Consider the following 16548-nt stretch of genomic DNA (forward strand, 5'->3'; position numbering starts at 1 on the left):
CATCCTTTACTACCAAGCTAGTGTCATCAGCAAACAGAAATATTTGAGATTTACCCATAATACTAGAGGGCATATCATTTATATAAATAAGGAACAGGAGCGGCTCCAACACTGATCCCTGGGGCACCCCCCACTTGACAGTACCCCACTCAGATCCCACATCACAGCCGTTATCAACATTGGGAATAACGACCTTTTGCTGCCTGTTGCTAAAGTAAGAGGTGAACCAATTGTGAGCTACTCTCCTTATTCCATAATGGTCCAACTTCTGGAGCAATATTGTGAGCTACTCCCCTTATTCTGTAATGGTCCAACTTCTGGAGCAATATTGTAAGGTCAACACAGTCAAATGCCTTTGTTAAATCAAAAAATACGCCAAGCGTTCGAAACTTTTTGTTTAGCCCATCCAGTACCTCACAGAGAAAAGAGAATATAGCATTTTCAGTTGTCAAATGACTTCTAAAGCCGAACTGTACATTTGATGAATGGTTTCATTCATTCATTGATAATTGATGCAGAAATGCCATGTGCTACCCTTCTTAACAAGCCTCACAGTAGAGGACCAAAGACTATCAGAAAGTCGATAATGTTATCTTGCAGCATCTACTCCACTTCCTCCTGGTTGATCTGTCATTTACCTAGTGAAAGTCTATGTGAGCACTGGCTAATTGGTGTCTGAACCCCAGTGTTGACAGGGTATTTTAGCATGGGTCTTTGGCATATTTGGAAGCATCCAAACACTGGTGCAAAATGGCTGTCATTGATGTTGTTCCTTGGTCAGGCCAGATTCTACTGGCAGTTTAATAATAGCTTCCTCCCTTGCAATGTCTATATTGGTCTTGGAGCACAATTCTTGGTCAATAACACTAAGTTGCCCTTCCTGGACTGATTCAGCTGTCCCTACACACATACCTTTAGGTATGAGTGGTATCTGCTCATGATGGTGATCCACAGTTCTCTTTGACCATCTGCAGTGTTTGTTATTGTCACTGTAGCATAGATTTCCTTTGTGAGGCTGAGTAGCTTTTTTTGATTGAATAAAGCTTCACTGCTTAACTCAACATCCCAAAATGATGACTGGAACTCATCTTGTTGATGATGGTGGGATAACAATGTCTTAAACATCAAACAACCACAAGAGCAAACTTTGCTATGTGTGCTTGTTGGAATAGCTTCATTAATCTGGAGCTCTGACCTTCCACTCGTGACTGCTTGTGATGCCTGCAAAATATCCCATCACAGAATAATGTTATGATTATGTTCTGTAAAATGAAAATTTTGAATAGCTGTGTTCTGTCATTGATGGTTATTCTTGCAGTACATCTTCCTGTTTGCTGGACATATTTCCCAGTTGCGACTTTCAGCACAATCACTTTCATATTATGGAACTGGTCCTTTTTAGCTGACAATGATAATCATATGATAGTACAGAAAACAAAGCCCCTGAGTCATCTAGCACCCACACAGGTTGGCTGTCAATGATGACATCAATGAGATTTCCTGACATCTTGGGGGCTGTCATCCATGGACATCCTCCTCTCAGTAGATGGTCATCTCACTTCATTTTCCTGAAGTCAGTGGCTAGGTGACTGGTTGGTGCCTCTCCACAGCAATGTGGAATGGCTATAGGGTGTTGGAGGACAGTTTTGTCCAGGGTATGGCAATGGACTTCGTCCTGCAGCTCATCTGCAGTTGACTGGCATGAATGGAAATGTTGTCTGGCGGGATAGTAATAATCAGAATCTCATCATTTCTCTCTGCTGTAGAGTATAACATGTCTGTAAACACACAGGTGTGTTATCCTCTGCCCTCCAATTATCTGTTCTTCTACAAGGTGTTGTACTTGGAGGAGGAGATGGTTGCACCTGCATTGATTGGATGCTGGGTTACTATTTGATGATTGTGGCCTAAGTCTGAGTTAAATGAGTCCATTGTTACTGGTACATTTGGCAAGTGACAGAGATTGGTGCTAAAGATCAATACACATTTTCTTCAACATTCTCCATTACCTCCAAACATACACTTCCAATATTCACAACTTCTATCACTTGTGTACTCACTCTTACATTTCTGACTGCCATACACTGCTGTATCTCTCCTCCTACTACCTAGTGAATGAGACAGGTGAGCTCATGGTGGTCTTCCACAACTGCATTAGGGACTACATTTGGCAGTCATACCTCTTATGCCTGACTCTTTTCTGTTGTATTTCTCAATTCACTGGCACTACTTGATGGTTTCTTTTGTTGTTGTGTCATTCATTACCACAATAGTTTGGTATGTCTTCTGCAACGTCTTTTACTAAGTGTGAGATGTTGTTGGCTTCTGTCATGCTCAGTTTCACAATGTGACATAGGGCAATATTCTATACATTCGACTTTGTCGTTTCCTCATGACATTGCACTCTATCCTTCAATAGCCTATCTGCTAAGCATACTTCTTGTTGTTTGTTGCAAAACATTTACTTCCTGGAATCTATCTCAGCTATTGAGCTTTTCTTCATTGTTCTTAAACCACTGGTGGTCTGTGATGTGCAAGCAGGAGTAATATTTTCCAAACACTTCATATTATTCCACTTGTATTTAGTGACTCAGTCTAATTCTGTCAGCCATTTTGCAGGGTTGTGACCACCATTGATACATGCCTGATGTGCTTAATGCACAGCTGACTTGCTGCTGTCTTGGAATCCAACTGTCATCTGAGTACACAGATCTTAGGAATGATGAACTTTATGGATTCTGGCCACTGTCCATGTAGCCAACAGTTTTAATGTTGCCTAATTGAAGCCATGGTGATGCAGATGTTTTGAAACATGTAGTGTTTCCACAAATCATGTCACACAAAAACTACAATAGAGTCAGATCCCAAGGCAGTGTTGTCAGTAAAGTACAAGATTTAGAACTGAAAGCAAACTTATTGCTGACACCAAAGTACAGTCAGGACAGAACTGAACTACAGCATGAAGAGTGCAGCTATTTATACAACCACAAAATATTCCAAAATGCTAAGATGTATACAAATATCAAATATTCCATAATTTACAAACATAAGTTATTTCAAGGAGCTTCCAGAAATGAATGATACTAAATAACAGGTAATTGCTGGTGGTTGTGTTTGAACTGGAAAACTGCAACACACAAGCCAGTGATGCTAACTGCTATGCTACGGTGCACCGAACAGAGCTCATGGCAATATGAGACCTTGTGGATCTATATTAATGTCTTTCATCTAATTCAGAAAACTCTGTGTTCTAATCATTTCTTGGGTTCTTTTGCTTACAAGTACTATGTGATGCACATCACTGGATGCTAAGATGGGTCACTCACCTAGCTGTGCGGCTGAACTTCTTGGCCCACTCAGGACCATTGGCGAAGGCAACCTCACCAACATCTGGGAAGCTCATTGCACTAACTCGGGTGCGGACATACAACTCATGTGCACACTTGACAAGTATGTATGCACAGTGTGTGCAGACGACAGCAGCCAGAACGGTCCCCAGCACACCCATTGACAAGCCAGCATTCTTGAAGCCAATTGGCATCGCCAAGATGCCTGTGCCTAGTGCTGCCTTCAGGAGATGTGTCAGTGTATCACAGTCACTGAAACAGCCACATAATGGACACAACATAAGTTACATGAGGATGTGAGGGATATGTTTCAAGTGATTTGTGCAAATCCAAATAAAAAAAATGTCTTTCTTTTAGCTTAGAACTACCTTCAATTATGTTATAATGAAATAACAAGCCATGCAGTAATAGAGTAATAAACTGGTCCATATCTAATGTTTATGTTTATGTATATGTATCTAATGTTAATTTTTATGAACTACAGTTACGTAGTGATCTATTGATTGAAGTTTTTTTGCTACTAGGTTTCAGGGACTCAGACCCATCTTCGGGTGTATCTGTAACTAAAAATAAAGATACTGTTTTACTTTAACTTTCAGGTACACTTGAAGATTGGGCTGAGACCACTAAACCTGTCAGACAGAAAATGAGTGTCCAACTGTAGCAGATGTTTTAATCATGAATATTACATATAACAGTTGAGGGTGTCCCATCAGCAAAAATGTATGGTCCATATCTGCTCAAATAAGTGGATCATATCTGCCTAAGAAGTGGAAAACCTGAACAAGAAGGAGATTTGATTATTGTTTCCTGAAATACATGTACACATGTCCACTGGTTACAAAGCCTTTTTGATGCATAATTTTTGGGTAAAATCACTCTCCTTTTTTATGTGTATAGATACTCAGTATGTAGATTATTGCTTCTACTGCCTTCATTAACAGCAAGAAACTGACAGTCAGTTCCCTGAAAAGACTATGGAGTCAGTATGGGCAACACTTCAGATTTTATTCAGGTTTTAGACATTACAGTAAGAGAACTGAGAATATTAAGGTCAAAGCAACCTTGGCAGTTGTTGAGGATTAACAAGGAATGTTGATTCTGTTTATATTTGGGCAGTACAGGGAGCTTGGTGAAACGAACATGATACAATTAATTTTGCATTTCCAGTGCATTCCCTTGGAGAACCCCAAAGTCATATCCCCTCAACCCCTTTACCCTAATCTGCTCACCCTCTTCAGCCAATTTACAGTAAGTAAAAATAAAAGTACATTAAAATTTTGGTAGCAAAATCAGAAAGTGGTTCCCTTGTCGTAAGTTGAAAATTTTATGTCAACTTTAAGTATTCTTCTACTTACCTCCCTGTTGGGGTTAAATGTCTTACCACACAAACAAGAACAGATGTATTTCAGGCTGGGAATGAAGTCTCAACAATGGCATTGTTTCACAGTTTTGACTAATGTCATCAATTTCATCTTCCAGATAATTTATAAGCAGTAACTGCTCTATTTGTTTAAGAACAAGACCTGACAGCAGTAATTTTAAAATTTGCTTTATTGTTCAATTACTTCTCACTTTTCTTACCAATTTTGTACCTTTATTGTTAATTTTGCACCTTTTTTGTCGGTTTAGTACTTTTCATGAATTAAACGTCAAACATACAACCTCTGACAATAAAGTTCGGTGAATAGTCCTATAACATTAACGTAGATGAACTATGAACTACAGTTATCTTACTGTCCTTCAAAACAGCCACTGCAGTAGCCACCAGAAAGATCGCAGGAGGCGCACATCGGCACAGTGCGTCGCGTCACGGACAGTAGTTGCCGCAAGTAAAGTCCCGTCCACCAGAGGGCATGCAAGAATTCGACCGCGCCCTCTGCCGGTGGAACAACAACAACTCAGGCAGCACGGGCTGTGCCCAGTCAGTTTTACATGAGGCATGCCTAGCAGACAGTTCCTGGTCTACACTATGTGAAATGCGACGGACAACGTGAATCTTGTTAATACACAATTGGCGATGAGTAGGGTCGTTCTTTCACATGTTGCGTTGTTGTTCCGGTTTCGCAGCTTATCCACGGCATGGAGGATTTAGTGTGGGTTTTGGTTGAGCAGCAGAAGGAGCTCATGGCAACCACGGCACAACCACTTCCGGCGTTGCTCTCCAAGCAGTCTGCTCCAGCGCCGTTCCCTCCTCCCTTTCCCCTGTATGAGGGGACGGTGGAGGATTGGGACACATATGAACATCACCTTTGGCAGGAACCCTTGTCCTTGTCTTTTGACGCATTGTGTTCAATGCTGTCTTCATATTATTGCCGCCGCACGCATGTTGTGGTGGCTAGGGTCAAGTTCTATTAATGCAAGAAACAGCCCCATCAGTCTTCCCGGGCGTGGGCCACTACCCTGCACGGTCTTAGTCACAAGTGTCATTTTGTCACGGAGCAGTCGCGAGAGTCGTATGCCCGCGTTATAGTGCGAGACGTCATTGTTCGTTCGGCCCCTGATAGGGAGGTCCGGTAATGAGCCCTGCAGTTGGAAGACCCGTCCCTTGAGGAAGTTCTGTCCATTGCTCAATCGTATGAAGTCTCTCATGCCGCAGGTCAACAGTTGGAAACGTGGTGCGACGTCGCGGCGGTTCAGGGTGGCGCGGCCTCGTCCACTGCGTCCGGGGTGGATGACGTGTGAGCGGTAATTTCTGGCCATTATGGCCGCTCCCGTACGGCACATAAACAGAGTTCCAGCCGCTGGCCCCTGTTACCGTCCTGTGCGTCATGCTATATACATCGTGATCAGTCAGAGCGACCCCAGCGTTGGGCCGTTTGTCACAAATGTAATAAAAAAAGGACACATTGCTAAAGTTTGCCGCTCAGCCTCAAAAGAATCGAAGGAAGCAGGTACAGAGGACATGGACGATGACATTCAGGAAGTTTCATTGGGCCAGGCTCCTGACACATCTGCACACAAACTCTTTATCGAGGTATCGGTTCGGTCGCACCGACTACAACTGCAAGTAGATATGGGCACGGCAGTTTCCTAGTTGAATGCACAAACTTACTCCGACCTTGGGTCATCCCCATTGGCGCCAGTTTACCAGCGTCTCCGCGGTTATGGTAAACAGTTCATTCCCCTACTGGGCCAATTCACTACCGATGTTACTTACAAATCAGTCACTCGGCCTCTTACTTTTATTGCTGTCAGTGATGCGAGCTCTGCTAACCTTTTTGGATTGGATGCCTTTCAAGCTTTCGGTTTTTCTATCGCAGACACCATACAGTTGGTCTCCGAAGACGTTCCCTATCAATCATTGGAATCTTTGACCTCTGACTTTAAGGATATCTTTGAGGAGGGCCTGGGGCGTGTTTCAGACTTTGAAGCTCACTTAACGTTGAAGGTGTCGGCTCACCCGCATTTTCTACGTGCGAGGCAGATCCCCTTGGCTCTCCACCCTCAGGTAAAAGCAGAGCTAGACCAGCTGACAGCCCTTGGGGTCGTTCTTCTCCTTTATTCTAGTGAGTGGGCTTCGCCCCTCGTTATTGTCAGGAAACCCTCAGGAAAATTACGTCTTTGTGGCGATTTCAAGGCCACCATTAATTCCCAATTGGTGGTGGACACATATCCCTTGCCTTGTTCTGATGAATTGTTCTCTGATGTGGTGGGAGGCCAATATTTTAAGAAAATCGATCTTTCGGAGGCTTATCATCAGATACCACTTGATGAGTACTCCAAACAGCTGGCGGTCGTCAACACACCATTTGGGCTTTACCAATACCAGCGGTTGGCCTTCGGAATATGCAGTGCCCCAGTGATATTTCAGCGTTATCTTGAGCACATTACGTTGACAATACGTCATTGTATTAATTACCTGGACGAGATACTTTTCACAGGCCGCAGCACGAAGGAACACTTGCACAACCTTCGAACCCTCTTTCTCAAATTCAGGTCTGTGGGCCTGCGTTGCAACCTGTGTAAGTTGAACTTCTTCCAACCTTCCATTGAGTATGTGGGCTACACTATCTCTCGGCACAGCGTCCAGCCACTAGGAAGTTTGGTCCAAGGTATCGCCGACCTTCCCCAGCCCGCTTCGCTGAAGGAGTTACAAGCTTTTTTAGACAAGATTGCCTATTACCACCTGTTCATTCCCAGGGCTCCCACCATAGCCCGCCCCCTGTACTGCCTTCTGTGCAAGAGTGTTCCTTTTGATTGGTCGCCTGCATGCAAGTGAGTGTTCACCTCGTTGAAGGGCCTCCTCACATCAGCGCCTTGTTTGGCTACATTTGACCCCAATAAGCCATTGGTCCTGGCTACAGGTGCTTCACAGAATGGGGTGGGGGCAGTCCTGGCCCATCACAACGCGGATGGTTCTGAGCAGCCACTGGCGTTTGCATCTAAAACTCTTAGTCCCGCACACGCCCATTACTCCCAAGTGGGAAAACGAGGCTTTGGCCATTGTCTACGCAGTTACCAAGTTTCACCCTTTCTTGTATGGCACGAAGTTTTGGTTAATCACTGACCCTAAGCCATTAATATCTTTATTTGGCCCCACCTCTCAGATTCTGGATAGAGCAGCCCACAGACTGCAGCACTGGGCCTTGTTCCTCTCTAAATACCATTATGACATTCATTTCACCCTACCGGATAGCATGCCAACGCCTACGCTCTTTCCCGTTTTCCGGTGGACCCGGATTCTAAGTTCGATCGGGAGGAGATTATGTGTTTTCATTTGGATGTGGCGTCCCGCCGATCACTAGTTCTAGAGTAACCAGGGAAACGGCAACTGACCCGGTTATCCGGCAAGTAGTTCACCTCGTTCAGCAGGGGTGTTTGTCCCGACCTCCAGGACGGGCCTCGGACCCTCTTCGTAACTATTTTGTTTTATGAGACCACCTCTCAGTCTTGGAAGGAGTTTTTCCCAGTGTGCGAGCCAACAGGCATCTCCCAGGTCAGCGTTCTCTTCATGGCTGCCTGCAATCCAGGCATGGGAACGTGTTCACATAGATTTTGCGGGCCCGTTACTCAATGGCTTTTGGCTCATTGTCATTGACGCTTATTCCCGATTCCCATATGTAGTTCGCTGCTCCTCAATCACTTCAGAAGTTGCAATCCAGGCACTCACAAAAATATTTTCTGTGGAAGGTCTGCCAGTCACCCTGGTATCGAACAATGAACCTCAGTTTACTTCACAGACCTTCAAGGATTTTTGTAGGCGCTTCGGTATTCGGCACGTTTGCTCTCCCCCCTTTCATCCACAATCGAATGGGGAAGCCGAGCACATGGTGTGCACATTTAAGACACTGATGAAAAAGTATGTGCACGAATTTCCTGCGGAGGAGGCGCTGACGTTTTTCCTGACGGCATACCGAACCACACCGATAGGAGAACGCAGCCCCACAGAGCTCCTCCACAGGTACCAACTTAGGACTCTGTTGCACCTCCGCTGGCCTGGTCCTCACCAGTCTTCGCAAAATGGGGTACCCGGCTTTCCACCAGGTACGTCGGTCTGGGCACGTGGGTTTGGTCGCAATCCACATTGGATACCGGTGGTGGTCCTGCGCCACAATGGTCACCGGCTCTATACCTTGCAGGCAGGGGACCAGGAGGTGTGTCGTCACCAAAATCAGCTACGTCCACATTTGGGCACCCACCCTCCGACCCCTCAGGCACCAGCTTCCCCATTGCTGGCACCCATGTTGTTTTCTCAGGGGACGCTACCACCCCTCCCCCCTGTGACTCCGCCACACTGCGATGGTTCTCAGCCTTGGCGGCCTCCAGTAGCTCCAGTACTGGCATTGCCATCGTTAGAGATGCCCCGGCAAGAGCTGGCCCCCCTCGCAGGCCCGGTTTCTCAGGAGTCTGGTTCCCCTGTGGTCGTGCCTTCCCCATCGTCCCCACAACTGGGTCTTGCCCCTCCCGAGGTGGAATGGGATCCGGAGTTCGACAGCTTGTCACCCGTTCCGTCCCGGGCTCCAGTGGTGTGACGACAGGGGCCTCTTCGAGTGGGTCACTTCCAACCATATTCGAAGGTTCCGGCTTGAGGGTTGGCAGATCCCCCCGACTCCAGCATTCCAATGGATGTGGAGGTCATTGCTACTGCACGACGCTCCACCTTCTGACGCAGTGGATCACAGTGGTTTCACTGTGAAGGAGGAGGAGTGCAGTAGCAACCAGAAAGATCGTGGGAGGCGCACATCAGCACGCGCGGGAGGCGCACATCAGCACGGCGCGTCATGGACAGTAGTTGCCGCAAGTAAAGTCCCATCCACCAGAGGGCATGTGAGAATTCGGCTGCGCCCTCTGCCAGCAAAACAACAATAACTCAGGCAGCACAGGCTGTGCCCAGTCAGTTTTACATGAGGCATGCCTAGCAGACAGTTCCCGGTCTACACTATGTGAAGTGCGACGGACAACGTGAATCGTGTTAATACAGTCACCTCCCATAACTAAGCACCACTGATCTCTGTCCTGGGAACTTTGCATGAAGCCTTCCTTTGAGATGGTGTTCAAAAGCTGCATCACATTTCATTGGCTGTCAGGAATATTGTCAAATCTCTTTCCTTTCAAAGCAAGTTTGAGTTGAGGGAATAGGAAGAAGCCCGTATGACTGAGATCCAGTGAGTATGGTGGATGTTCAAGTAGCACAACCCCGTTTTTTGCCAGGAACTGTTTGACGATAATGGCTGCGCATGGGCAAGTACTGTCGTGAACAATAGTCCAGGAATCTTATTGTGTGTACTGGGATTGTACCCTGCGTAGGTGTTGCATGAAATGGGTCAAAATTTCAACATAAAATGCAGCATGTAACGTCATTCCTTCAGGTATAAATTCCTTGTGGATAATGCCTTGACTATCAAAAATGGTGATGAGCATCGTTTTGATGCGTGATTTTTTGGCTCTGACCTTTTTCTGATGAGGTGATGTCAGAGAACGGCATTCCATGCCGTTTCATTTCAAAGTCGTACCAGAGACACCAGGTTTCTTCCTCAGTGACAATACAGTTCAAGAAATTGGGTGTCACATCCACCGTTTCGACAAAATCCTGTGAAGCCTCTAAACACGCCCGCTTCTGATCATCAGTCAGGTGATGAGGCACAAGACAACAACATGTTTTCTTCTTCCCTAACTCCTGGGTAAGGATTTGTCACACAGATTCACTGTTCATCTGCAGTTCATCCACTATCATGCACACAGTTAATCAATGGTCTTCATGAATAATGTCCTCACTTTCTCAATATTTTTGTCACTGACAGCAGTCACTAGTCATCTGATCTGGGGATTGTCAGAAACACTTCCCCAGCCTCATCACAAATGGGCAAACCACTCGTACACACACTTCATGGACAGTGCTTGATCGCCATAAACATGTACCAACATTGCATGAATTTCTTTCAGGGTCTTGCTAAACTTAAAACAAAACTTTAAATTGATCCTTTGCTCATTCATTATCCTGTTCTCAGTTCACAACCAATGCACTGAACAAGCACTTAGTCCAACAGGTCTAACGCGGAATACACACGATGGTCACTTAACTATGGTGGGGGGCAGGTTGTCAACACCGGCCGCTATGCAGGTGCAGTGTTGTGAATCGCCAGGGCTGCCTGATTGACTGTTCTGATTACATTCACCAAACTTTATTGTCAGAGGTTGTATTTGCACATCAAAATATTCCTATTTTGGTGTTTTAAGTTCCAGATGGCATTTTCAAAAGTTTTGGCTAATGTCATTTTTCACACACTTTACTGTTTTAATTATTTTTAGTGTTCTTTACTTCTATCAGTAAAAAAGTAACCATTATAGTATCACTTTGTTGTCTGTCTGTTCGTCTATGTGCCTGTCTGCCCACCACGTTGGAGCCCTCTTTCTTAGGAATGGGTAGGCACATCAAGTTGAAATTTATTTCACATTCTGAAGTCTAATGTCCCTTGGTGGTGTAAAACATTTAAGCTTCTAAATCAACGCAGTCAAAATATATGGCCATTTAGGTCACAAATTTTAACACTCATAAACTCATTCATCAAAACCTGTAGGGTACTTCTCATTGACCTAGAATAATGAAATTTGGCAAGAAGCCAGGTTTCACAGTATGAATAACGGAAAAACTGTGAAAGTGTTGGAATTCCTAGGACTGATATCTCATCACTATCGATATCAATAACAAACAAAAACTGTTGAGGTTGGACAAACTATTTACATACATAATTAACTTTATAGAGAACCCTTGGTGTGTGAGTTCTACTCACACTTATGAAGATTTATTTTTTATTTTTCTGGGTATTGTACAGATGACAGCAGAGTCTTCCACTTGCATTTGCATTACAATGACAACTAAAAAGACTAGTAAGTGGTATTCAAAATACACACACAGCCTACTGTGCTAGTATCTTAAAGAATAAATGAAAATTTCCATCTAGATACCTGTTTGGAGACCTAAGGTATGAATTTTCATATCTCACACCCAGTGCAAAGTCCAAAGACATATTGAAATTTGAAACTGCTGTTTATTTGTTGCTCCCTGGAAAATTCCTCTATGCTATAGAGGCAGTAGTCAATTGAATATGCCTTCAGTCTGACTTTAAGACTTCCTAAAGTGTCTAGTGATTTCATTTCTGGACAGTCTATTGTAAATTATTATACTTTACTAAAATGTTCCCCCTAACAGGGGTAAATGTTACTTGTCCAGTGGGCACTCTTTCTTTTGTCTCATATTATTGTCAATGAACCATCTATATATAATTCTAAATCTACATCACTTCTATACTCTGCAAACTACCTTACAGTATGTGGCGGAAGGTACTTTGCGTATGACTCACTTCTTTCCTTTCCTGTTCTAGTCTCAAACAGTTTGTGAGAAGAAAATTTTTGAAAAGCCTCCATGTGAGCTTCAATCTCTCTAATTTTATGTTCACGATCTTTACTTGACATATACATAGGAGGAAGCAATATGTTGTTTGACTCTTCTAGGAACATGAACTCTCAAAATTCTTAACAGTAGCCACATCTTGATGCAGAAAGCATCTCTTCCAGCATCTTCCACAGAAGTTGTCTGAGCATATCCATGATACTTTTGTGGTTACTAAATGAACTTATAACAAAATGTGCTGCTCTTCTTTCAATCCTATTTCCTCTATCAGTCCGATATGGTACACATTCCAAAATGACTAGCAATATTCAAACACCAGTGTTGCTTGAACAACAATTTTGTAAGCTTCCTCCTATGTGGGTAGTCTACACTTTCTAAGGATTCTTCCAATGAATCTCAGTCTGACATCTGCCTTATCTGCAGTTAGTTTTATATGGTCGTTTCACTTGAAATCCCTCTGTGTGCATATGCCTAGATATTTTATGGATGTAATTTCTTCCAGTGATTGTTCTGCAGTCATGTAATCATACATTAATGGGTCTTTCTGCATATTTATGCACAGTACATTATTTTTTATTTTTTATGTTGATGGTCAACTGCCAATCCCTGCACCAACTGCCAATCCTATGTGACTTCATGCATTTCAGAACAGTTTTCTAGTGTTGTCATTTTTCTCTGTCTACAACAGCATCATCTGTGAAAAGTCTTGTGTAATTTCCAACGTTATCTGCTAGGTGATTAACATATTCTTTGAAAATTGATAATCGTATGAGACTCCCTTAGGGGATGCCCAAACTTGCCCTAATGTCAGAAGATTCTTCTACACAAAAGACTTGGATTTTTAATTGCATGCTTCTTAATAAACACAGCAATCTCCTAAACATACACTCATGCCAAGTGGACAATCCTCTTTTCCTGAATAGTGCTTCACAGAATGTTCTTTTCCTTCTTTTCTATTATTTCTATTATTTCCTTCTTTTATATAATTTAAAAAGAAAGATTCATCTAAAAAAGCTGCAGACAGTGTGCTGTGTTATGCCAAAATGTAAGATCATATTGTAGCTCAGAGTAAACAAAAACAAAATAAATAATTTTTCAGTCAAGTTTGTTACACTATTGTCAATGACTCATTGGAATGTTTGTGTCCTATGTAATATCATTCTGGAGCCAAATTCATTAAAATTTTGTGCTATTTACATTGACTGAATAGTTTTGTCATGTATGTTTCTCTTATGGTTATTTTAGTTTCTTGGATTGTGTCAGTTTAATGTTAAAATACCTACCAGTTTCAAAAAAACAAATACCTCATTAGCTACTCTGAGAAATTTTCAGGTTATCTAGATTTGAGGATTTAAAGTACCTGTTAACCACATGGCAAGTAAGAGTGTTTCATTGTAAACCTGGCTGGCTAACTAGTAGTGTACTGTTTACAGGCACCTCTTGTTCCAGACAGGAGTGACTATTTTCTTTGGAAAATACCACAGAGATCATAAAGAGTGGCTATTTAATAAAACTGAGAATGAAGTAGCTTTTCTGAAGTATGCATTACCCTTCTAATTTACTAGCTGAAATTTAGCTGGTACATGTGGTATAGTGTGGTGGGCTTGGTAGGTCAGCATATTTGGTCAGAGGGCAGGCTGCCCTCTGCAATAAAAAAAGCTGAGTAAAGTGATCAGTGATGAACTTGAATGAGTGTCAGATGACATCCGCCCCAACAAAATGCGATGAACAATAGTTAAGAAAATGAAAAAAAAAGAAAAAAGGGGTAAAGGGCCAAACTACAAATCCAAAGGTCTCTGATTTGGTCCCCAATCAATCTTAGGATTTTTGTCTGTCACTTATCACTTCTTTCACCTCTGGCAAAGTTTATTGATGTGAAAGATGGAGAGCTGCATGGTGGTCCAGAATACCTACAGTTCAACAACTGTAGGTCCCCCTATAAATGGCTGGATCAGTCAGTTCAAAAGTCAGAGAAAGTCTAAGGCATTCCACCTCCAGCAGGACCCTGAGTAGTACAAAATAACCTTCAGACTGATAACTGCTTTACTTGAAGTATAAATAGTATTAAGCAAAGTTATTACAGTTTATTGTTAATACATTGTACAATTTATTTTTATTTTTTGTTGATGATACCTTGATTGTTCCCACCACTAACAGTTTACCCTCTTGATGGGGTCAATGGAACATCATGAACAAATTAATTGATTAATTAATTAATTAATGTGATGGCTGGATTGTTGGTTTTTCCAAATGCAGTCTGTTGCCTTATTTATTGCTAAGGTTCCACCACACAATGAAGCACTACCTTGTACCTACTGTGGGAAGCATTGCCTTTGTCATGGCAGATCAGGTAATTTATCAGCGTGAATGTGTACTAGCATCATTACCCTTTTTTCCCCCTATAAGGAAAGGAGGGATTCCTTGGCACTCTGTACATACGTTGAATAGCCTAAAGTGGACTTATTGAACTTAGTGTATTAAGATTTTCTCAGAACACTGTCATCTTGTCTTCTCCTGTCGCTTCAAGGTGACAGAAACACTGTCATCTTGTCTGTTACTGTGGCCTCAAGGTCACAGACATCTCAGTGTTACAGGTTGTAAATTCATATGGCAAATGAATGAATAAGAACAGTAGCATATACTCTGGACTCTGAATCACAACATATAATGCAAAGAGCAAAAGGAGTAAAGAAATATTTTGTGAAGAACTAATTGTTTGTTGCAGAGTATGTTTTTTGAATGAAGCATACAAACTCTTACAAAAACTGGCATTTTTAAGCAAAATAATGTTTCCACTGTTAAATAAAGCATACAAACATTCTCAGTTCAAGGTGAAAAACACATTATGTGCAGTGACAAAGCTAATGCCCTAGGCTGGGCTCATAACACATATAGAGTCAGCAAGATGTCTGAAGTACAGTTGATTGCTATGAATGAAACTTCCTGGCAGATTTTTGTCTGTCACTTATCACTTCTTTCACCTCTGGCAATGTTTATTGATGTGAAAGATGGAGAGCTGCATGGTGGTCCAGAATACCTACAGTTCAGGAAGTTTCATATCAGCGCACACTCCGTTGCAGAGTGAAAATCTCATTCTGATTGCCATGAATGCTCACAAAAGCAAAATGTGCCTATGCACTTAAATATATGATAACTGTGCCATTGTCATTGAGAAATGTATCCATTTACATATCAGAATGGGCATGTTAGCACAAGTTAGTATACAGGGTGTATCAAAAAGAATCATCCGAGTAGGCAAGTCTATATTTCTGAAACTAATAAATACAATGAATTTTGTTTTTTGATGAATGGGAAACTCAAAAAGTTTTTTTCATACCTTTGCATAGGTGTTCAACATGCCTCCCTTGAGATGAATGGCATATGTCAATGCAGTATTCAAACTGTTCCCACATTGCAGTGGGCATTTCTTGAGTTGCAGCTTCCACATCTGCTGTTATGTGGTGTCTCAGTTAATTCATTGTTTTTGGTAAGTGAGGCACATAAACAGAGTCTTTTATAAACCCCAACTAGAAATAATCACATACAGTTAGGTGCGGTGATGTTGGATGTCAGTAATGTAATGCTGAATCATCCATTGTTCAATAATCCTTTCATTTAAAAATTCCTGCACTTCCGGATGTCAGTGTGGTGGTGCTCTATCCTGTTGATAAACGAAGTCATTTGAATTGGTCTCCAACTGTGGGAAAAGAAATTGCTCAAGTATATTGAGATACGTGCTTCCTGTAGCAGCATTTTTGACAAATAAAAATGGACTATACACCTTTTCCCGTGAAACTGCACAAAACACATTAAATTTTGGAGAGCTCCTCTGATGTTGTAAAGCTTCATGTGGTTGTTCCATACCCCATATTCTCACATTATGACAGTTCATCTTTTTGTTTAAATGGAATGTTGCCTTGTCACTAAACACTAAGCTTGGAAGAAAACTGTCATCCTCCATCTTGCTAAGAACAGAATTACAGAACTCCATACGTTATTGTTTGTCACCTTCATGAAGAGCTTGCAGTAGCTGAATTTTGTATGGTTTTATGTGCAAATGTCAGTGCAACACATGCCAGACGGACATAGGTGGCATGCTGAACTGTCAAGCTGCATGGCAAATAGATTTCTGCTGGCTCCTTATGAAACTATGGAGGATGCAGTGAATGTCTCTATAGACACTCAAGTATGGCCCAGCAATTTGCCTGTACACAAACAATCTGTTTCTCAGAATTTTTCATCCCATTGTCTAATGCTCTGTGCTGTAGGTGGATCCACACCATTCCTAGTATGAAAGTTGTGCTGAACAGTTATTACTGACCCACACTGTGCAAAATATAGAACACA

General features: G+C 42.5%; 1 protein-coding gene across 2 annotated transcripts in view; it reads right to left on the reverse strand.

The window, feature by feature from the left end:
• Positions 1-16548, reverse strand: part of LOC126184823 (proton-coupled amino acid transporter-like protein pathetic) — a 359869-nt gene that overhangs the window by 51049 nt on the left and 292272 nt on the right. For both annotated transcript variants that reach the window (XM_049927406.1, XM_049927416.1), the window contains exon 5: positions 3327-3599. In XM_049927406.1, the coding sequence (XP_049783363.1) occupies positions 3327-3599 (273 nt within the window). The remainder of the gene's footprint in view (positions 1-3326; positions 3600-16548) is intronic.

This window comes from Schistocerca cancellata, chromosome 1, assembly GCF_023864275.1.
Source record: "Schistocerca cancellata isolate TAMUIC-IGC-003103 chromosome 1, iqSchCanc2.1, whole genome shotgun sequence".
Classification (NCBI taxonomy): Eukaryota; Metazoa; Arthropoda; class Insecta; order Orthoptera; family Acrididae; genus Schistocerca; species Schistocerca cancellata.